The sequence below is a fragment of the Oncorhynchus kisutch genome, linkage group LG17 (genome assembly GCF_002021735.2).
Source record: "Oncorhynchus kisutch isolate 150728-3 linkage group LG17, Okis_V2, whole genome shotgun sequence".
Classification (NCBI taxonomy): domain Eukaryota; kingdom Metazoa; phylum Chordata; class Actinopteri; order Salmoniformes; family Salmonidae; genus Oncorhynchus; species Oncorhynchus kisutch.
In genome coordinates this window covers 33172896-33195889 of record NC_034190.2, presented here as the reverse complement: position 1 = coordinate 33195889, position 22994 = coordinate 33172896, and the positions used below count along the sequence as shown (strand labels likewise).

The following is a 22994-nucleotide window of genomic DNA, read 5'->3' as shown; positions in this document are numbered from 1 at the left end:
AAATAAAGGTTTTGTTTTCGAAATGATAGTTTCCTGATTCGACCATATTAATGACCAAAAGTTCGTTCATTCAAACAGCACTTTCGTTCGTTTTGCCAGCAGCTCTTCGCTGTGCTTCAAGCATTGAGCTGTTTATGACTTCAAGCCTATCAACTCCCGAGATTAGGCTGGTGTAACCGATGTGAAATGGCTAGCTAGTTAGCGGGGTGCGCGCTAATAGCGTTTCAAACGTCACTCGCTCTGAGACTTGGAGTAGTTGTTCCCTTTGCTCTGCAAGGGCCGTGGATTTTGTGGAGCGATGGGTAACGATGCTTCGAGGGTGGCTGTTGTCGATGTGTTCCTGGTTCGAGCCCAGGCAGGGGCGAGGAGAGGGACGGAAGCTATACTGTTACACTGGCAATACTAAAGTGCCTATAAGAACATGCAATAGTTAAAGGTATATGAAATACAAATGGTAGAGAGAGAAATAGTCCTATAAATACTATATTAACTACAACCTAAAACCTCTTACCTTGGAATATTTAAGTCTCATTTTAAAAAGGAACCACCAGCTTTCATATGTTCTCATGTTCTGAGCAAAGAACTTAAACGTTAGTTTTTTTTTTTACATGGCACATATTGCACTTTTACTTTCTTCCCCAACACTTTGTTTTTGCATTATTTAAACCAAATTGAACATGTTTCATTATTTATTTGAGGCTAAATGGATTTTTATTGATGTATTATATTAAGTTAAAATAAGTGTTCATTCAGTATTGTTGCAATTGTCATTAATGTAATACATAAAATAAAATAATCGTCCGATTAATCGGTATCGACTTTTTTGGTCCTCCAATAATCGGTATCGGCGTTGAAAAATCATAATCGGTCGACCTCTAGTGCAGATTACTGAAATGTTTTATTTATTTAATCAATTTTAGAATAAGGCTGTAACGTAACAAAATGTGGAAAAAGTCAAGGGGTCTGAATACTTTCTCGAAGGCACTATGTCCTGACCATGACACTAAAGCGGTACATAAAGAGCTTGTATTGGTTTGTTTCTAATGTCGGAATGGAACTAGCACTACTTCTATTAAGTCAACATGTACGTAGGTATAAAGGCTATTACAGATGTGTATGTTCATTTGCAGGACAACAAATAAATCAAAAGAGAAAGATTAAACTATGATGCAGGCAGGCAGCATGATTCTGGATTTGTTTCAATGTGATTATTTCTTTCTGGTTTTGCCACTGACCGTTTCTTTTCTCTAACAATGATCCACAACATCACTTGGTCAAACAAGCATGTTCCTTACCAAAGTGCAGGTTGGCTTAGAGTCCAGGGAGTACAATAGCACTTCAGAACCGTAAATAGTTTGATTTGATATAAGTCCACCTGACAGGAGGGAACTGCAACGGAAGTTCAGCATTGGAAAATGGACTGAAGTATTGCCAACGGTTGTAGTGGTTCATGGTGTTTCATTACAAAATGTAGGACAGACCACTAAGATCCGCTGGAGCGAAAAAAAGGGGCAAGTTGCTCCCATTATAAAATGTAACAAAATTCCCCCAAAATTGTACAAATCTGTAGCAACACAGAAAAAATATATTTACAAGAACCCTTTTTTTAAAAGTGTAATAACACAGCAAATCCAGCTTTGGCACTCAACGATCACCACCTGGTCAGTGCTTCAGGTACACATTCAGTGCACTGTGCCTTCTACCTCATCCTAAATCACACACAACATTACCACCATGTTTTTGAAAACGTTCTACAAAGTTAACTCAACCTTGAGGAAATGTTGGGCACAAACTGGGATGGAACAAGCAAGAAATAATTTGTTCAGAAAATACAATATTCAATAATTAAACTCTTTCCTTTTCAGCTCCTGTGTGCAACTGACAGTGGCAACGGTTCTCACCTGCAAGGAAGAAAAATGGTCCCATTATTACATTTTATACAATTGGCATAACACTTTCACAAGAGCCCTGATAATTCCCAAAAGGGATTAAAATGCTATTCTACTGCCAACAGTCAGGGCTCTCAGTGCCTTGGTCCCATTAGTAACTAGGACACGTTGTGAAATGCAGCTACTACAGTAAGAAAAACATGCCCTATTCTAGTGGCAGCAGGTAGCCTAGCGGTTAAGAGGCTGGGCCAGTAACCAAAAGGTTGCTGGTTCAAATCCCCAAGCTGACTAGGTGATAAGTCTGTCAATGTCCCCTTGAGCAAGGCACTTAGCCTTAATTGCTCCTGTTAGTTGCTCTGGATAAATGAGTAAAATGTAAATGTCTACAAAACTAATAAATTAAGTTTGATACACTTTCTTACCCTTTATCCAGTCACCCTTCCAGAAGCATCCTCCATCATCCTGTCTTTGTCCGAGACCAGCTCCTTAGCACCCATGCGTGCATCCATCCCCTTGGTTTCCTCCATCCAGCTCCCGAACCCCTCTCGAGAGCCTCCATTTTGGCCACAATTCTGGCTGATATCAGATGTGTTTTGTCTCAATTTGCTGGCAAACCATTCCTTGATCTCCTGGCTGCTAAGACTGGCATGCTCCGTTAGCCTCCCAATATCCTCCACCTTGGGTGCCTTTACTTCCTGGTAGCGCTGGATTATGCTGAAAGCATTCTCCGTGCTCAGTAGCGCCCCCTCGCCATTTTGCCCACTGCTGTTCAGTTTATGGAAAAACTCCATCCACTCCAAGGTCCCACTCTTCAGTGCTGACCTACTGTCCTTGAACCAGCGGACGATTTCTGTGCGACCCAGGCTTGTCTGGGCCTCAAGCTGATTGTATTCTTCAGGGGAAGGCCACCGAGTTTGTGCAAAAACATCCTTCAGAAGAGCCAAGGATTTGCTGTCTAGAGGCACTGAGCAAGTGGTGGTGGGGGCAATGATGGCAAAGGGAGAGCTTCTTGGATGGCCACCTTGCTTGTGCACACCATTCAGCGGTCCGTGTTGTTGCTGACGCTTATCAACGTTGAGTCTCTTTGAGCCCATGGAGTTTAGAAGAGCTTGTTCAAGGTTGTCACGCAGCGCCCGGCGCTCTAAAAACCAGCTGTCAATTTCCTCCCGCGACAGTTGGGTTGCAGTCACTAGATTGTCAACGTCATTGTATGTTGGAGAGCTGTTTCTCTGGAAGTTCTCTTCTAGAATCTTCAACTGCTCAGAAGTCTTCCCTTTCATTCTCTCCAAGAGTGGAAATTGAGTCTGAACTGATTGTTGCTGTTCTGGTTTTGATGCTAGCTCGTTGTACAACTGTAGAATGCCGTTCTGTGCATGAGGCCCTTGGTCATGAACCCACTTTGCATCTCCACGAGAGACACCATTGGCTTCCCCAAGAGGGGTGAGCACTTTGTCCTCTGAGAGACGTCCTCTGACATATCTGGCCTTCATCTCTGTTATTTGCGTTTTTGTTTTCTTGCTGTCTTGGTAAAAGCTAGGGAGTTGGAACGGGCCCTTGAGGGGAGTCCACACGGACTGGATTATTGTTGGCCTCCTCACTTGAGGGGCAATGAGAGGGGGTGAGATTGGTAACTTTAAGTCTGAAGCCAATAGAGAGTGGGTGATTGGAAGTTTGTCTTTGGAAACTAATGAAGGAGGAGGCAGCATGTAACTCTTGAATTGAGGGGTGACAATAGGTCTCTTCATCTTAGGGAAGACTGGAGAAGGTGCCATTGGCAGCTTGTTTTTGGGGTTCACAAGTGGAGTGGCCAAGGGCAGTTTTCCTTTAGAAACCATGAGAGGTGCTGCCAAGGACCTTTTCATCTCCGAGGCGATAATAGGAAATGCTACAGATCTCTTTAATTCTGGGGGCACTGGGGGTGGGGCCATGGGAAGTCTCTCTTTTTGTGGAACTGGAGGAGGGGCCATTAGTATCTTCTCCTTTGGGTCTTCTGCAGGGGCCGCCATGGGGCGCTTTAATTCTGGGGCGAATGAAGGAGTTGTCAGGGGTCGCTTGAGAGGTTGCACAAAACTGGCTACAGTCACTGCAACAGGAGCACAGGTCATGGTTGATCCATTAGCAATACTTGTCAGTACTAGATTAGACTGCCCAAAGCTAGTCTGAATAAGGGGCTGGGTGGCTTTGGCAGGCTGAGAAATTGGGGTAGGCAGAACGGTGAAGGTCTGATGTATGGGTGGGATGGAGCCATTAAACATTTTCTTCCTGGCTTCCTCGACTTCCTCTGGTGACCAGGTGATGCCCTGCTTTAGCCGTTGGGTAGTGAACCACACCTTTATTTGCTCCTCTGGGTGCTTGGACGCAGCAGTTAGCCAGGACAGCTCAGCATGGGTTGGGTAAGGGAATTTGTTAAAAGATGTCATTAGGGTTGTGTTATTGTCCAGTGAAGGATTATATTTAGTAGAGTTCAGAGGAACAGCAATTGTTGGTACAGAACAGAAGTTGGGTGGTCTTTGAAGCAATGGCATTACATACGAAAGCCCTTGAATGATTGTTGGTTCAGGGATGATCATTGTGCCGTTTATGTTCACAGCTGTGATTTGATCTTTTGGAATAAAGTTTTCCAACCTCTTTTCCAAATCATTCCCTTGGTAGAGGGACTGTATGTTGTCCATGTTTGGCTTTCCGATATTCCCCGTAATTGGTTTGCTCGGTGGAAAAGTGACAACGCCTTGTCCGTCTACAGTATTGCAGAGAACTGAATTGGTCTTGCCTTCGATTGTCTGCTCCAAGATAGTCTGGTTATTTATTTTTACCCTCTTGAACTTGAAGTTGGTCTCTCCAGGGTGTTGGGTCTCATTGTGGTCTGTAAGAGAGTCAAACTTTTTGGTGCTGAAGTTGCACACGGCACACAGATAGAGGGGGTTGAGTATGACATTGGGGTGACTGGAGTCTACGTGCTCTTTGAAGTCATTGAGTTTCTGGGTGGAGAAAGGACAGTATTTGCACTCATAACTTCCATGCTGCCTCAGTTGGGGCATAGGATCAGCTTCCGCCACAACTTTTGTTTCAATCTCACTTCCTAGATCTTCTATAGTGTCTTGTACTGTATGGTCTTGATTTTCCACAGACTCTGAAGACCCATTGTTGGTCACATTGGCAGTGGACACTTCCATTTCTTCAGAGTCATCCTGCTCTATTATGTCACTAACCCGGATCATGCAGGGGGTGGAGGATTTCCTGCGACTGGACATTGCTGGTGACTGATGTGGGATGTTATTTGGGTCAGGGGGAGGGTAAGTCTCCAGTGTTTGAAGAAGACCCTGCTCCTCTACTGTCCTGGGTCTGCAGTGGTGTCTCCTGCGGACTGTGGACGTCAGCTCCCGTGTGCGGCTTCATGAGAGTTCATCACAGATGGCATTCACCTGGAATAAAAAGGGGAAAATAGGAAATGTTAAAAGGGGCAGTTGAAAAAAAGCTGAGGGATGGGGCTGGAGAAATGTAACCACTCAAACTCAGACAGAGCTATGGATGCAAGGTTTGACCATCCATTTAAACATGTTTCGAGGCTATAGTGTTTGTTTAAAACAAGCTTATATTTTGGGTTCTCATGGAGTGTGACAGTTAAACTAAGTTCAAGAGGCATTTCTAAATTATGTACCCATTGATTCTTGAAGAATATATCATTAAAGTCCAAAAATGTATGGAGCAACTACAGATTGGCCCTTTAACTGACATCACCTTTTATTTTCACTCTTGTAAAACTATAGCTGTACCACCTAATCTGGAAAAACAGTAGGTCTATAAACATATAATTCAATATCTACAGAGAGTGGGCCTAAAATGCAGTACTGAGGTGTGACTTTCAGTACAAAGTTTAACTTCATAGAAGCCAGACTGACATTCACACAAACTCAAAAGTGGAGAAGTTTTTGAGTGGCGAAAGAGTCTCACATTCAGGCATTCTGAAGTGTAACATGTACGCCAATGTGAGCACAAAGCAGAAGATAAACTAGGCCATGGCCTGAGTGAGACCGTTGTGATGGGGGGAGGAAGGGAGAGAAAATCTAAGACACATGATAACCTATTTATCTAATAATGACAGTATTACAAATCTTAGTGTATTAGCCATTTTAAGTCTTTAAACAAAACTATCACTTTTAGCTTTGTTGTTTTAATAATTAAACTTCTAGGCTACATGCAATGGTCCTACCCAAGCTAGCCTACACTTACTACATTATTACAATAATTAGGCCTACAGTACAATTACATTTTATTACCAACAAGCTGAACTAACTGCCTCTAGTTTTTTTTGTTCAGGTTAATAGACAAAAGTTTAATTATGATGCCTTGTCACTATGCTTTTATCAATTGCACACCTAAGGTCAGTCTGACAAACTTTACATCTAGAATGAAATAATCTGAACTTAAATTCAAGATCCCTAGAACTTTCAACACCAGTCTAAAAGTAGCATGACTATTGTCTGTAGGAAAACTACCATATAAACTCCGCAAAAGAAACATCCCTTTTCCAGGACCCTGTCTTTCAAAGATAATTAGAAAAATCCAAATAACTTCAGATCTTCATTGAAAAGGGTTTAAACACTGTTTCCCATGCTTGTTCAATGAACCACAAACAATTAATGAACATGCACCTGTGGAATGATCATTAAGACACTAACAGCTTACAGATGGTAGGCAATTAAGGTCACAATTATGAAAACTTAGGACACTAAAGAGGACTTTCTACTGACTCTGAAAAACACCAAAAGAAAGATGCCCAGGGTCCCTGCTCATCAGCGTGAACGTGCCTTAGGCATGCTGCAAAGAGGCATGAGGACTGCAGATGTGGCCAGGGCAATAAATTGCAATGTCCATACTGTGAGACACCCAAGACCGCGCTACAGGGAGACAGGATGGACAGCTGATCGTCCTTGCAGTGGCAGACCATGTGTAGCATCCCTTGCACAGGATCGGTACATCCAAACATCACACCTGCGGGACAGTTATAGGATGGCAACAACAACTGCCCATGTTACACCAGGAATGCACAATCCCTCCATCAGTGCTCAGACTGTCCGCAATAGGCTGAGAGAGGCTGGACTGAGGGCTTGTAGGCCTGTTGTAAGGAAGGTCCTCACCAGACATCACCGGCAACAACGTAGTGTACGGGCACAAACCAACCGTCGATGGACCAGACAGGACTGGCAAAAAGTGCTCTTCACTGGCGAGTCGCGGTTGTGTCTCACCAGGGGTGATGGTCGCATTCGCGTTTATCGTTGAAGGAATGAGCATTACACCGAGGCCTGTACTCTGGAGCGGGATCGATTTGGAGGTGGAGGGTCCGTCATGGCCTGGGTCGGTGTGTCACAGCATCATCAGACTGAGCTTGTTGTCATTGCAGGCAATCTCAATGCTGTGCGTTACACATCCTCCTCCCTCATGTGGTACCCTTCCTGCAGGCTCATCCTGACATGACCCTCCAGCATGACAATGCCACCAGCCATACTGCTCGTTCTGTGCGGTATTTACTGCAAGACAGGAATGTCAGTGTTCTGCCATGGCCAGTGAAGAGCCTGGATCTCAATCGAATTGAGCACGTCTGGGATCTGTTGGAACGGAGGGTGAGGGCTAGGGCCATTCCCCCAAGAAATGTCCGGGAACTTTCAGGTGCCTTGGTGGAAGACTGGGGTAACATCTCACAGCAAGAACTGGCAAATCTGGTGCAGTCCATGAAGAGGAGATGCACTGCAGTACTTTATGCAGCCAGATACTGTTACTTTTGACCCCCCCTTTGTTCAGGGACACATTATTCCATTTCTGTTAGTCACAAGTCTGTGAAACTTGTTCAGTTTATATATCCCAGTTGTTGAATCTTATGTTCATACAAATATTTACACATGTTAATAAGTTGCTGAAAATTAATAAGTTGCTGAGTTTGTATTCAGTAGCACCATGAGACGCATGACAAAAAGCATTGATCAATCATTCATTATCCACACAGGGCCTGAAACAGTAATTAGGCTATATAGTGTTAATGTGCCTCAAGGTGCACGGAACACCAAGACAAGACCATATGACTGCCTTCCTCAAGTTTGCATACAGTATTTACAATTCATGTGACGCAGAAAAAAAACACACCATGTTTTTCAAACGGAACTGACAGATCTAGGCCGATATTCAGTAATCAAAAGGAATATTGTTAATTGTAAAAAGCACAGCAACAGTGTCCTCAGCTCTAGGTCTGTCAATATGCTGGCCAGCAGGGATTCTGTTGTCTTGCACCTTAAGAATGCAACATGCCAGGCATCTCGTCACCTCTACCTAAACAACAATCTATGGCATGGGCACAAATTATTTTTTATATTTTTATAAATATGGAAGATTGTTCGATCACACACTTGCCTCACAAATATTATCCAGCCTCATCAAGGGTACACTCTATTCTACATAAACTTGAATTGTCATGCCCATATTGCCCAGAACTGAATGATGAACTAAAACATGAATAAATAATTATATCAGTCCTCCCTCATAAATGAAATAGATTCAGTGGCTCCTTATTAAAAATGAAAAAAAAAAAATCTAAAATAATTAGACTGCCTTCATTGCCATGGTGTCACTATGGCAACAGCCAAGGCAGCGAGGTGCCTTTCTGCTACCTCACCACTGCATATTAACGATTTCTTCTCACAGGTGCTAATTAGGCGAGGAGGGCTGTGGTCGAGCAGAGCTGGGGCCAGCCACAGTGAACAGCGTGTGGCAAGGGTCCTCCGCGAACCCCGTCGGGACGATCCATTCTGGCTGATCCGTGACGCTCGCCTGGGTAGGCCTTCTCCATGGAGGCGGCAGGGCTGGGCTGATCAAACATGCATGAGCCATTCTGTCTCGTGTCCTTTGGCAACTCTCAAAGCGCCAGTCAGCCACGGGAGACATAAGCCGGCCTCCAGACTGCCTGGGATATGACTTAAACCTCATCTGTGCATACTGGCCGATTAACACACTTCATAAATGGTGGCAACACTGACTGCCTAAAATCAGGGCAAGAAAATTCCCCCTAAAATCTGGGCAAGACAATTCCCTCTAAAGAAGGCTGACAGTGACATATGCCAGGGATGTTCAGGGATCTATACCGTGGAAAAGACTAGCGCTGAAGATTTCTAAAATGGCGCGTTGAACTCTTCCGGTACCAGTTCAGAGAACAAACGCAATGCATCATCGTGGATGATCAATGTCCTGTACAGCAGACTGTGTAAAACCCCAGAGGCAGCCTCTACTAAGTCACATACACGCAGCCCTGCCTTGCGGTCAGCTCTCTCAATCACAAGAGAAAACGACAGACAGCGAGAAAGTAAGAGGGGAGAGAGAAAAACAAGAAAAAAGACAGACCGAGTCAATCTGAGCATGTCATGTAGGGCTCAAACAAATTTGACAAGTGGATAATGGCATTTGTGATCGACTGTAGGCTAATTAGTAACACAAAAGGAACTTCCTAGTTACTATAAAACTATGATTATCAACACCAGTAAGGATAAAGATTCATAAACGATTTAGGCTGCACTTCCTAAAAGACAAGGCATAATTTGTCCTCAAATGAACGCAGGTTCATTCAGAGACATCGATCTTAGTTAGAAGTTGTCCTCAAAGCTCAGAGAGCATCATGCAATCCAAATAAGCAGTTCTAGAAAGGATCATGTTTTATTTTCCCGTGTAGTCATTTCCATATCAAAAGGTGGTGACTGACTGACATGCAATATCAAAGTTCTCAAATAGTGCACTGCACTGAGGAAACGTTGCATGTGTCTGATTTCAAAAGCATGTTAAGTACAAGCTCATCGGCTAAATCTTGCTCTATTTAGTTAAACATTTTAAGAACTGCTTCGCCAGTGAGAGGAGACTAAACCCAAATAACAGAGCAGCTCATTCTCAATGAGAGAAGAATTTGAATGAGCACAGAATTAATTTAAATCTCATCAGGCCACCCTTTAATACCTTATCAGTTCTGCATGGAGACAGAGGTAATTGCATTAGTCCCCCTTTGGTGTTTCGTAAGTCAGTGTAGCCTATTTGAAGTGGTTAGACAGTTACCTTCTAGGGGAAGAGCTCATGGAGAAGTTATGCACTGTGCTGTTGTCTCTGGCAACATAGGTCGGGTTTAATATCTTCACACAGTGTAGAACTGTACATTATATACAGACTCCCACAAATCCAAAGCACGACGAGTCAAAAACAACAAAAAACGAATTATACAAAACAAATGCAGTCACACAATGTAGACCACACAAATATAGGCTATTCCATACTATTATGTAAGGATGTAATAAAAAATTTTAAAAAGTATTTCCCCTAGCTATATAAATGTTAGGGGAAAGTCTGTGGCATCATTAGTGTGTAAGGGCTATTCCAAACAACTCTTACAACGTTTAATCATTACGCTCAGATTGATGCCCCTGAAACTTTGATGGCAGATTTGGGTCCAGGCTACTGGGGTTTAATTCTCCTCAGATGGCCATGGGACTGGCAGGTTGCTATGGAAACTGCCAAACCGGAGATAAGAGTGATTCAATCTCCTCCAAGACCTTTTGATGGCAATTGTTTCGCTCCGTTTGAATTTAGAAATGTGAGGGTCTTGTTCATACTTTTGAAGGACATTCATATAGTATAATGGTCAAATTTTTGGCCAATGATAATTTGGTGACTAATATTCCTATTCCTTCTCCTTCGTCTTGATTGTTCACGTTTATTCTCCTGCGAACATGTCTCAAACTAATGTCTGACTGTCTCTTAGTTCATGAAAACATCTCTAAACTTGGTCTTTGAAATAAACTACAAACTAAACCACGGAGACAAACACAAGATCAGACAAAGGATTAGAAGTATGTTTAGGCAGGATCCCGTCCCGCCCACCTGTGAATAAAAGGGACGAAACCACATGACATCCACAGGGACTGCTGTTCTCCGAGAACAGAGGACTCCATCTTGTCTGCAAACTCCACACATTAAAGACATTTATTTCAAAAACGCCAGCCAAGCAGGGAAATAGTTTGGCTGCACATCCTGTGCTGCTTGTTTAAGCTCCGATCTGGAAAACGTTTTTTTTTTCTCCCCCCATGCTTTCCTCCTTACACCCCTGCAGACAAAGAAACCATTGATCCTTACATTGTGGTAAAGCAGGGTTTGTGGTCACTCTAAACAATGGCAAAAACGCAGGAAATGGTTTTCTGCTGACCACTGAACTGCGGATGAAAGGCTAAAACGTCCAGCGACTCAAAATAAAACGTTGGAGCTCGCATATGAAAAGTTATGAAACAATACATTAGCCCATTAAGGTGTGATGCTGTAAACAGTGGTGAAGAAACCATTCATTTGTATATGTGTAAACAGACTGAGAAAAGGGCTACGTAAAGGACAGGAGCACGAGTGTGTGTGAGAGAGAGCTGGAAGGGGTATGTGCCGAATAACTGTGTGGTGGCCAGCTGCTTCTCTACATGTGGGGATGTCCAGCAGGAACTGGATCCAGTAGAGCGGCAGACTCCCATGGCTTCTTTCCCAGAGAGTTTAGAGGCAAAGCAACGTTGACGAATCCGAGGGGGTGTCTGGGGGGGAGAGGGGGAGCCGAGAAGGGGGTCTGATGAAGACAAGGGGGAAGGAGTGGGCTGAGTTTTCAGCTGTTGTTCGACAGCAAATACGTATCTTTTGCCAGACACATGGTCTAAGGAACAAAACGGTATCAAACTCGTAGTAGTTCAAATGGGGACAACAGAATCTTCAGGCAGGCCTAAATGTTTATCTTTTTAGACAAATTAAAAGAGACTAGTCTGTTTAAAATATAATTTCCACCCAACAGCGTATGCATGTAGGATACATGTGAGATCAAGTCACAAACACTGTCCATGCACAAATGAGACAGCAGACGTAAGTAAATTATGAGCAGTTAAAAAATATAGCTAAACATTGGCAAACAAAGTATGGAGAGCGGAATTAAGCCTCCCATGTACCCAGGACAAGCACACAGGTGAGACTCAAGGAGAAGCACAACATAGATCACTTGATGCCACAGAACCAATTGGGGAAAGCATTTGGTATTCACAAGGTGTGCATGTCATCTTGTTAAAGTGATAAGGAAAAATTCTTCACTGCAGGTATGTTAATATACACTGTACAAAACATTAGGAACACCTGCTCTTTCCATGACAGACTGACCAGGTGAAAGCTATGATCCCTTATGGATGTCACTTCAAATAAATCAGTGTAAATGAAGGGGAGGAGACATGTTGAAGAAGGATTTTTAAGTCTTGATACAACTGAGACATGGATTGTGTGTGTGTGTGCGCCATTCAGAGGGTGAATGGGCAAGAGAAAAGATTTGTGCCTTTGAATGGGTTATGGTAGGTGCCAGGCGCAAAGGTTTGTGTCAAGAAATACAACGCAGCAGGGTTTTTCAAGCTGAACAATTTCCTGTGTATCAAGAATGATCCACCACCCAAAGGACATCTAGACAACTTGACACAACTGTGGGAAGCATTGGAGTCAACATGGATCAGCATCCTTGTGGAACGCTTGACCGAGTCCATGCCCAGACGAATTGAGTCTGTTCTGAGGGCAAAAGGGGGAGGGTGCAACTCAATATTAAAAGTGGTACAAGTATGAAGAAATATATATTTATTTAACAGTTCCCTACGTGGCTTTTAAAGTTGGTATTCTTCATGTTTGTATGCGTAGCCATCTATTATGGCACTTTGAGTGGGAAGGCATAAAAATGCCCACCCCCTTGATGAATTATTAAATGTGGCCTTGATCAAGGGTACACACAGTAACTCCAGTTGCAGTAGGCAGCAGTGGCTGCTTGTCAGTGAATCGAGAGTCAACTTACCTGGTGACTCAGGACTTGGATTGAAAGGGAAAACGTGCTGGCATGTCAGCTGTTGAAAGACCGGAGATATGGTTCCCAAGTCTAACTATGCACCAAAAATCACTGTTTTCCTGCCAAATATAAAGTATTCTATTAGCCCTGGCCGGGTAGGAGACATTACTTGGGTGAACCGCTTTAACGGTGGAGGTCAAGGAGAACTAATATTGCGAAGTGTGAGACGGATCAAAGACTTTCACTGCGGCATGATGACCCATGGTGACGTATCGTTGCACAAATAAACATACCCCAGATGGGTCTCGCTCCAACATTCAAATAAATACTGTAAAGTGTCACTTGTTATGCGGCCCATTAATTACAGTGGAATTTCAAGTGAGCGCCAAACATAATATTCACTTATCTGTACCAAAAACCATTACTTCTATTAGATGGAAAAACAGACTAGATACTATATTTTGTATGCTTGTTCTTCTGAAAAAGTCTGACACATCTACAATTAATTGTGTGGTAATTACTATATACAGTATTATATTGGTAACACTGAAGTTCCCTTTGCTGCATGTTGAACCATCTGACTAACCATCACAGGGATTTTTCTGCCATCAAAATCCTTGGGTGGGTTGCCTAGGCGTTTTTTCGGGCCACCAAACAGTGCAAAAATAATAATAATAATAATTTTCAGGATGGAAAAGCGCCTTCAGTCTAAATGACTAAAACCAGATATAAAGTATGTAAAAAAGATTATGGGACTACATATTTGGTAATAATATAATCTTTGAGAACCAACAAATTCACAAAAAAAATCTAGACAGCCAGGTAGAATCAAAAATTCCAAAAACAATGAATTTGGCAGTTTTGATTTGTTATGAAGTTTGAACAAAATTACGCAGCATTAGCCAAGGTAAAATGCATAGAATTGAAGGAAATTAGCTTAAAAACGGCTAACATTTTTCTCAGCTCTATGGATAAACGTTTAGAATTTCAGGAAATTGCCTTAAATTCAAGAATGTCTACACCGCCAAGATGGGGGCCTCTAAAATGTACTCAAATTCAGCTGGGCCAACCACGCCCACCACCTTAGCCCCTTTTGATCCAGATATCCAGTGGAATCCAGTCAAACGAGAGGGGGTTATTGGGTCTGTAGGTCGGTTAGGACACTTCTGCACCACAAATCCCCCACAGTGTGTTTGTGGTGTGCAAAGAGAATGTCTCTTGAAGCAGACAAGTAAAACAGCTCATATCTAAAACAGAAATAACATACATTTGGAGACTTGTTTATCGAGCTTTTATGCCTAGTTTTAATTGCAGTAACAGCCTGTTACTTTCTCATTGACAAAAAAAGGAAAACAGTACATAGTTAGCTAGCTAGGCAAATATATGTTTTGAAGTGTTTAAAAAGTAAATGCAGAGAAATGTTTACCATGGGAACTACCTGTGTTAAAATGCAGATTGATAGTTTTCTATTTGAAATAATAGCCTGCCCTACTCGATGCATGACTGAGAAGATTAAAAATCAGCCAACTAATGTTAACTATGCTAGCTAGGAATATTAGCTCGTATGCGGCTTAGTGCTGTGCATTCTGTTGAGTTTGCTGAATGGAAATTTGACTTCTAATTGTTGCATATATTATGTTCAATATGTTTTAGATGAGCAGCTGTTTGCTTTGTTTGTATTTATAGCTATCTATTGTGATATTTACTGTATGCTGAGTGGGCTTAAAGCTGCGTAGTGTGAACATGGCTTTGCCCATACCACATCCAAGGATGTTCTAAGGATAATATAAATAGAAAACTTGCAAATCTGATGTCAACGAAAGGCAGCGCCGTCTAAAGGGCCTATTTCAACAAGCAAAGCAATTACAACAGTAGAGTAGTACTGGTTTCCCCCCTGAGCATCCCGCCCCCACCAGAGTGTTGCCCCGTTGTGAAAGGGCACTCACTGCACTTCCGCAGTAGGGTGGGGCTTCCCTTGGGGGGGGGGGGGGGGGGTTGCCTATCTTGCTCCAGTTCCGCCTCCACTCTCTCCAGCTCCTTTTTGGTCTCCGGTCCAGCGGCACTCTGGGTAGTCTCCTCTGGAATCTGAGACGAGACAAGAATGTCAGTGGCAAGGGGGGGGGTAGCTCGGAGGCAGAGCCCTGCCAAGACCCTGAAAACGGCATTGCTTTGTGTTTGCCGAAAAATTGAAGGTTGTTACCTTGGAAACGTGCCGAAAGAAAGAGCCGGACAGCTTTGGAAGGTTATTTGAATGACAAACACCACCTGGGATGTATCGTTTCATTGCGCTTGACTTATCAGAATTAATCACATTACAACTTGTCAATGAACGCCGTTAGGAATTAAGCTCATCGCCGATACAGTTAGGCTACTTTAAAAAGTGTGTGCAAGACTGGGGTAAAACCAGGACTAGTTTATAACAATCAGCCCAAAGCGAGATGGAAGCTGTGTAAAATGGAGCTAGGCAGCAAGCTGCTTATTCGAAGATGTAACAAACTAACCCGAAATTACAATACACAGTGCATGTTATAGAAAATATACCAAAAATGTGTTACATTATATGGCAGCGCCTTTAGACGGCGCTGCCATATCTATGGCACACAAAAACATAACGTCTTAACACTCTGGTGGGGGCGGGATGCTCAGGGGGGAAACCAGTACTACTCTACTGTTGTAATTGCTATGCTTGTTGAAATAGGCCCTTTAGACGGCGCTGCCATATCTATGGCACACAAAAACATAACGTCTTAACACGAACACGCTTAGCCTATGCCGCTCAAATTGCTCATCCATATATTCTTATTCTATTCCTTTACTTAGATGTGTGTATTAGGTATTTGTTGTGAAATTGTTAGATATTACTTGTTAGATATTGCTGCACTGTCGGGAACTAGAAGCACAAGCATTTCACTACACTCGCAATAACATCTTCTAAACACGTGTATGTGAACAATAAAATTTGATTTGACATTTACAAAATGGAGTCATCCACCTAGGGCTGGGATGATACCAGTATTGCAATATATGTGTGTGTGTATATATATATATATATATATATATATATAAAAACACGAAACAGACCAAATTCTTTAGTCCTTTAAGAACCTGTGAATGTAAAATATTGTGCGCTATAGCTTGGAAAATAAATGTAACTCTGGATGACAACATAATGATGGTTTCCAACAGTTTTCCTAAAGAAGTTAAAGTTAAGTTGTTTTGTTTCCTTGCCATGATAATAACTAGTCTCGCGATACTGGGATCTTCCCAGCCTATGATCCACCCCACATACAGCACTTATGACAAGAGGGGCTGTGGACCATACAGTACAACCAGAGAGCCACTGAGATGCTCCCCCTCAGGATGAGGTCATTGCTACAGACAGAGCACAACAACGCAGCTTTCAAGGGAGCTTAAGCCCAAAGAAGTGACATCATCCGTCCACCTGAAACGACTGCTTAGTCACCAACAGCATAGCATCCACATGTGAACCGCAGCAAGTGGTTGCCACATAGAACTACCTCCTACTCACCACTCAATGTATTGATAAACAAGTAGGCCTATTCAAGGTAATGTAGCTGCAATGAAATTCATTTTCTTTTGGAGAATCAAAATGTACCATTATTGAATGAAAACCACTGCGCTCTCTCCACAAGGCTAGGCCTGTGATAACTACCAATAAATATGATGGTCCTGACAGCCCCTCCTGTTTGCCAGAATCGACAACCCTGAAGTGAAGGTTCAGCCAAGGAGTACTTTACGCCTACGCCATGTGTTTACTTTTGAGGACACTGTTGGAGGCAGAGTTGAAGAGGAGAACAGTGTAAGGCTGTGTCCAAGCTTATGTCATTTCTGACCCTCAAATGAAGTCTTAAAGCAATAGAGCTGCTTTTGGAGGCAAATGTAGTTGATTATGGTTCTCTTCTCTTACACTGAATCATAATGTGAAATACAAAATGCTTTAGATAGCCAACTGCTGTTGAGAGATGTGGCCTACATTTAAGTGTTCGGAATTTTACCATTTCACTAACATTGAGTCACTGAAATAAAAATATTTAGCATATCTTAATTGGTGCTGGCAATTAATCGACTATGGTATTCAAAGCGAGCAGACAGATAATTTTTGTGTAAACAGAGGTAACTATGCAATGAATGATGTTGGGGAAGCTGCAGTAGATGGCTCTACACTACAGCCTCCATGGCTACAGTAGTTAGGTCCCACATGCAGCTCTCTGGGAAGAAACAGACCCACTTGATTCAGTGAGACAACTGAATGCAAATGCATTTACTGGAGCACTAAATATATTAATCTAATGCAGCATGCAGAACATTCTACTAGCCTTAGTCATAAAGTATTTACAGGATAGGTCTACCACACCTTGCTTGTTAGTCTGCAGGGCTGCATATTGCAAAATGGAGTAGCCTATGCGTGTTAACATCCAATTAGGCAAGCCCGGCATAGTGGAGGAGAGCAAAAACAAAGCTGCAGAATTTGAGCACTGGGCTTGTGATTTCCAGCTTTGCACATGCTCAGTTGGGGGGGGGGGGGGGGGGGGGGGGGCTCATCAGAGCACATTGTATTTGCACCACATGACTTGCACAAGTGCATGCTTGCCAAGCAGCTCTCTGGAGCTCACATTAACCAATACTTGTGCAAGCAGGAAATTCAAATAAGATGCAAATTAATGAATTCCTTGAGCTTGAACCAAAAATCGAGTAGCACCAGATTGAGCAGAAAAATGTTCGCTAAGGGCTAGTCTGAAGACAAAATGGCAATATATGTTTTTCTGATAAGAATATTAGACAATACTTAAATCATTCAAAACCAACAAGTAACTAATTGATCAACATAATATACATTTTAAAACTATTAACCCCATCTATCATTGGGCTTACATAATTAAGGATACAAAAAATAACTACAAGAACAATTGTATAGGATTACTACTAGCCACTAATCTCACCATATCTGGCCCAGGCTATAGGAGTTGTGAGTCTATTTTTAGTGAGTGCAAACTGAGAAGTCATACAAGGGACAGGGCTTACAGAGATACAATATAAAAGTGTCCTGAGCCTGACATTGTAGTGCAGGGATCCCCAATTTGGCCCGCAAGTGGTTTTACTTAGCCTTCTGATTTCATTGTTGGACATACAAATAAATGTAAAAACACCAGGAAATTAATTTTAATTTGTAAAATATGTTAATGTATTTCCACTCATATTAGACGTGATCATAAACAACTGTAAGCAAGGTTTGAAATTATTATGTTTCAGTGAAATATGATATCTGTTTGGGCTTCCTGCGGTCAATTTTCAGTCAACAAATGACTTGTAATTATGCTCCATCCACTCAAGGGTAGGGGGAAAAAAGAAGAAATGTGTCCCGCGGCTGAATCTATACTGAACCAAAATATAAATAATGCAGCAATTAATGATTTTACTGACTTACAGTTCACATAAAGGAAATCAGTCAACTGAAATAAATTTATTAGGACCTAATCTATGGATTTCACATGACTAGGCAGTGGTGCAGCTATGGGTAGGCCTATGAGGGCATAAGCAATCCACTGGGGAGCCAGGCCCAGCCAATCAGAATGAGTTTTTCCCCACAAAAGGGCTTTGTTACAGAAATACACAGTTTCATCAGCTGTCCGGGTGACTGGTCTCAGACAACCCAACAGGTAAAGAAGCAGGATGTGGAGGTCCTAGGCTGGCGTGGTTACATGTGGTATGCGGTTGTGAGGCTGGTTGGATGTACTGACAAATTTTCAAAAACAACGTTGGTTTATGGTAGAGAAATTAACATTAAATTCTCTGGCAACAGCTTTTGTGGACATTCCTGCAGTCAGCATGCCAATTGCACGCTCCCTCAACTTGAGACATCTGTGGATTTGTATGAAAAAACTGCACATTTTAGAGTGGCCTTTTATTGTCCCCCAGCATAAGATGCACCTGTTTAATGATTGTGCTGTTTATCAGCTTCTTGATATACTACCGTCAGGTGGATGGATTATCTTGGCAAAGGAGAAATGTTCACTAACAGAGATGTAAACACATTTGTGCACAAAACCTTAGAGAAATATGCTTTGTGTGTGCATCGAACATTTCTGTGATTTTTTATTTCAGCTCATGAAACATGGGACCAACACTTTACATGTTGTGTTTATATTTTTGTTCAGTATAGTTGATCAATGTCATAGTGCTTTGTTTACTTGCAAATAAGAAACCATGTAAACCATTTCCAGCTAAACTTTCCCATACCTAATAAGTAAAGTGCAATGAGCTGTGGGCATTGAACGCCATGGTCCATTGTGAACAGAGTGCCCCATGGTGGTGGTGGTGGGGTTATTGTATAGGCAGGCATAAGCTACAGACAACAAACAAAACTGCATTTTATCGATGGTAATTTGAATGCACAGAGATGAGATCCTGTGGCTCATTCATCTGCCGCCATCACCTCATGTTTCAGCATGATAATGCACAGACCCATGTTGCAAGGATCTGTACACAATTTCTGGAAGCTGAAAATGTCCTTGTTCTTCCATGGCCTGCATATTAGACATATCACCCATTGAGCATGTTTGGGATGCTCTGGGAAGACGTGTACAACATCGTGTTCCAGTTTCCGCCACTATCCAGCAACTTTGCACAGCCATTGAAGATGAGTGGGACAACATTCCACAGGCCACAATCAACAGCCTGATCAACTCTATGCAAAGGAAACGTGTCGCGCTGCATGTGGAAAATTGTGGTCACACCAGATACTGTCGGGTTCTGAGCCACGCCCCTACTTGTTTTTTTGCATCTTCTTTTTTTTTTTTAAAGGTATGTGTGACCAACAGATACATATCTGTAGTCCCAGTCATGTAAAAGCCATAGATTAGGACCTAATGAATGCATTTCAATTGACTGATTTCCTTATAAGAACAGTAACTCAGTAAAATCTTAGAAATTCTTCTATGATGCATTTATAATTTTTATTCAGTAAAATGTATAAAATTAACCAAATCCACTGAGCACATAGGGCACTTTCTCATAGGAAAGCAAACAGGCAGGTGCTTGAGCACTGGTTGAGACGTATCTGTGCACATGCCTGCTCCAGTGGTATTTTTGCATTTTGTATTTGTTTTAAACATGAGCTGGTAAAAATGTTTAATTAAAAGAGGAGGACCATGTCTTGCCAGTCACTGGTATAGCAGCGGTTGCAAAAAGCTGTACTGTCAATGTTATGTCAGCACTACTGCCCGTGTCTAAAGGCAGATGCACACTACAAGATTTTTGCCACGATCTAGCTTCCCAGACAACTTTTTGAGATCGGATATAAAATACCCATGTCGTTGCCTACTTGGGGCGTCTGTCACAGACGCTCGCTTAATGTGAGTGGGTCAAAGATGCAATCTGAGGGCTACCAAACTCATCTTTGAGAAGTTCCGAACATCAATATATTTTCAAACATGTTTGATTTTATCAGCACAAAGTCTGCAATGCTCTTGTAGAGTGAGATGTGCAATGACACGTTTTGAGAATGGTGATCAGCAACAGCCAATGAGAGTTTGCCAGAGGAAGCCAGTGAGATGTTTCGCATCACCCAGAATGTGTAGACTCTCGAGCAGGAGCGATGACTACTACTAGTATGCGTTTGTACTTGCCTTTATTAACCAATGCGTCAAATTGTTACAGCTCTGATGATCACAAGCTATGTTATTCAATTCAAAATGTTGGCTAGATATTTGAACTCTGTATGGCAAGCATGAATGTCTGACAAAGTTCACGAGGCTGCTTTGAGCCACAGCTCGTAGCTACATTAAATCTTATCACATTGTTTTCCCGAGAAAGCATGGTATCGAGAATCCTCATGACCAAGTGAAGAATCTTGTAATGTGTGACCATCTCTGTGCCACATCGTTTAGTGTGTGCACCACTACGTTGGCAACACACACAAAACTACTGGAAAGACGGTCATTTAATGTGTGAGGCTGAGCAATAGGAGGATTTAGAAAGTTGTGTAGTGTTTCCCCGGTTGAAGCTGGACGCAGTGATATAGGCTGGTGTGGATAAAATGCCAGGGCCGAATTCTTGTCCCAGTCCGCCACTGCTGGTGCAATTTACCACACTGCTGTCACCGGGCAGCATAGCCCGCGCTGCCAGTGTGCCACCACCAATCCATACCGCGGAAGGCGTCACCACATTTAACCCATCTGCCTGCCTGGCTGGCTAACTGCTGTAGCCAGGCTGCTAGCAAGCTAGTTTCAACCAGCTACGAGACAAAATAAAACCAGAGCTATATAACAGCAGCAAGTAAAATGTACAATAACTAATTAGCGATAAGTAACGTTAGCTAGTAGTTACCTAATCCAAATTGTGCCTCTTGTTACACAATACATATAACTAAGGAATGCACGGTGACAATTAAGGAATAAAAAAAATATTCACATAGTTAGGTACTGTACGTTTCGCTGGTGACAATAGGAAGGCTGTCTAATATGTAGGATGATTCACATTACTGTCCTATAGCTAGCTACTATAGTATAAACCCAGAACTTGTCAACAAGCTTGACAAACGGAGGCCGAATCTTAAAATAATGATGGCACTATTTAACGAGTTAGCTAACTATGTAAACATAGACATTATAAAGCTAACCAGTTCAGAAGTAGTGTTGAAGCACGAATCTTTGTTTAGCACGTTTTCAAACTTCAGAAGTGAGCTGCTGGGTCGCTAGCTAGCTAGGTGACAAGGCAAGCTAAATGTCTAGCGCCAATACATTAAAGGTGCCCACTTCAAATGGGCACAAAAAAGTTAAAAACGTCAAAGTAAAAACATTTACTTAATTCTAAATGGTTAAATATTTACCTAAACGAAAAGTTAATGTATGTAATTAAAGGGTAAACTATACTTTTAAGGTTTTATTGGCATGATTTGATGGCAAGGTGATTCTAATTCAAGTGTGACAGCGCGCGAGTAGTGATGAAAGGGATGTCGCTAGCATAACCACACGAGCCGGGCAAACCAGGCGGCTAGTCTCGCTTGCTACCAAACCGTTTATAACTTCATTTGAGGAATTTATTTGGCCAATATTCTTCACCATTGTTGAAAAACTGTTTAATATAGTATTCTTACCTGCCTAGAGCCTTTTGTTGCTGGGACGATAAGCTAGCAGTAAAATTCCCAATTGTAAGTAGTCGGTGGTAACGCGCATATTCCGCTGGTAATTCTAAAGATTCTGGCATAACCTAAAGACAACAGTAAAAAAAAAAAAGTAGTCGTTCATGATCTACGACAAAAACCACATGATGTTTTACGTCAGCATATATTTGCATACGACGCCAAAAATATGTTTCAGTCAAGTGCCATGATAATGTATTTAAAAGTTAGATATGGCAATATACATTTGGAAATTGAAGACAATTGAACAAAATGTCTGAATTCCTCTGGTGAGTGGATTATATTCGAACGCATGTTCAAACATTGACCATACTACATATCAAATAACTTCGTGTGTATACCATAACCTACACAAGAAATAAAGTGTCACATCTACGCTGAAATACACAATATAAATTCAAGTCATTTTCACATTTTCTCCATTGATTGGTTATATCCAATAAATCTTTATGAATCATGTTTTACTCAGTGGATTCTATGGGTATAGACTGCCAAAACTGTTCATTCATAATGTAGACTGCCATGCATTGAAATAAGATATAGCAAAATAAATATAAGGCAGACGAGACTATTTAGGCATAATATGAATACTATAAACCTAGCATTAACAATATTATGGGACATGAATCACATTAGAGATATGCTATGTTAAATATGTAGACCTAATATGGAAAATTGATTGTCAGGTATGGTCATCAGTGCAATTTACTTTGATGGGAGAAAGGCATCCGCCTAAAGCTCAGTGTTTTAACAATATCATTTTGCAATTTATATTGTCTGTGAACTTAATGTACATGACCAAATTCAACATAATAATGCAACATCAATGTGTCCACTGTCAAGCTCTAGTGAAAACGTGACTGATAGCGACATCTTCTGTCCATACGGAGAATAGCAAGCAAGATGTATATACATTTATACAGTACACACAGGCAATTCTAGGGATACCACCGTATCATACAATTTGAACTCTTAAAATGTCTATTTTGATATAAACAAATTGAAGAGGAGTATGTAGCTGACTGTCCTTGATGATTAGGCATTGATACTACAATAGGAATGTGACAAAAAACCCTACAGTCAG

The 22994-nt window shown here is 41.9% G+C and overlaps 1 protein-coding gene across 2 annotated transcripts; it reads right to left on the bottom strand.

Moving 5' to 3' along the window:
* Nucleotides 1-982: 982 nt before the first annotated feature.
* On the bottom strand, nucleotides 983-22004 carry LOC109907500 (zinc fingers and homeoboxes protein 2-like). 2 transcript variants are annotated; one of them, XM_020505489.2, is made up of 4 exons: nucleotides 21866-22004; nucleotides 14697-14835; nucleotides 2312-5311; nucleotides 983-1901 (listed from the first exon to the last, which is right to left on the bottom strand). In XM_020505489.2, exon 3 carries the CDS (start codon nucleotides 5138-5140, stop codon nucleotides 2315-2317), a length of 2826 nt encoding a protein of 941 aa, XP_020361078.1. In that variant the 5' UTR covers nucleotides 5141-5311; nucleotides 14697-14835; nucleotides 21866-22004; the 3' UTR covers nucleotides 983-1901; nucleotides 2312-2314. The 2 variants fall into 2 exon arrangements, with proteins under 2 accessions (XP_020361078.1, XP_020361079.1); XM_020505490.2 differs by lacking the exon at nucleotides 14697-14835.
* Between the last annotated feature and the right edge of the window lie 990 nt (nucleotides 22005-22994).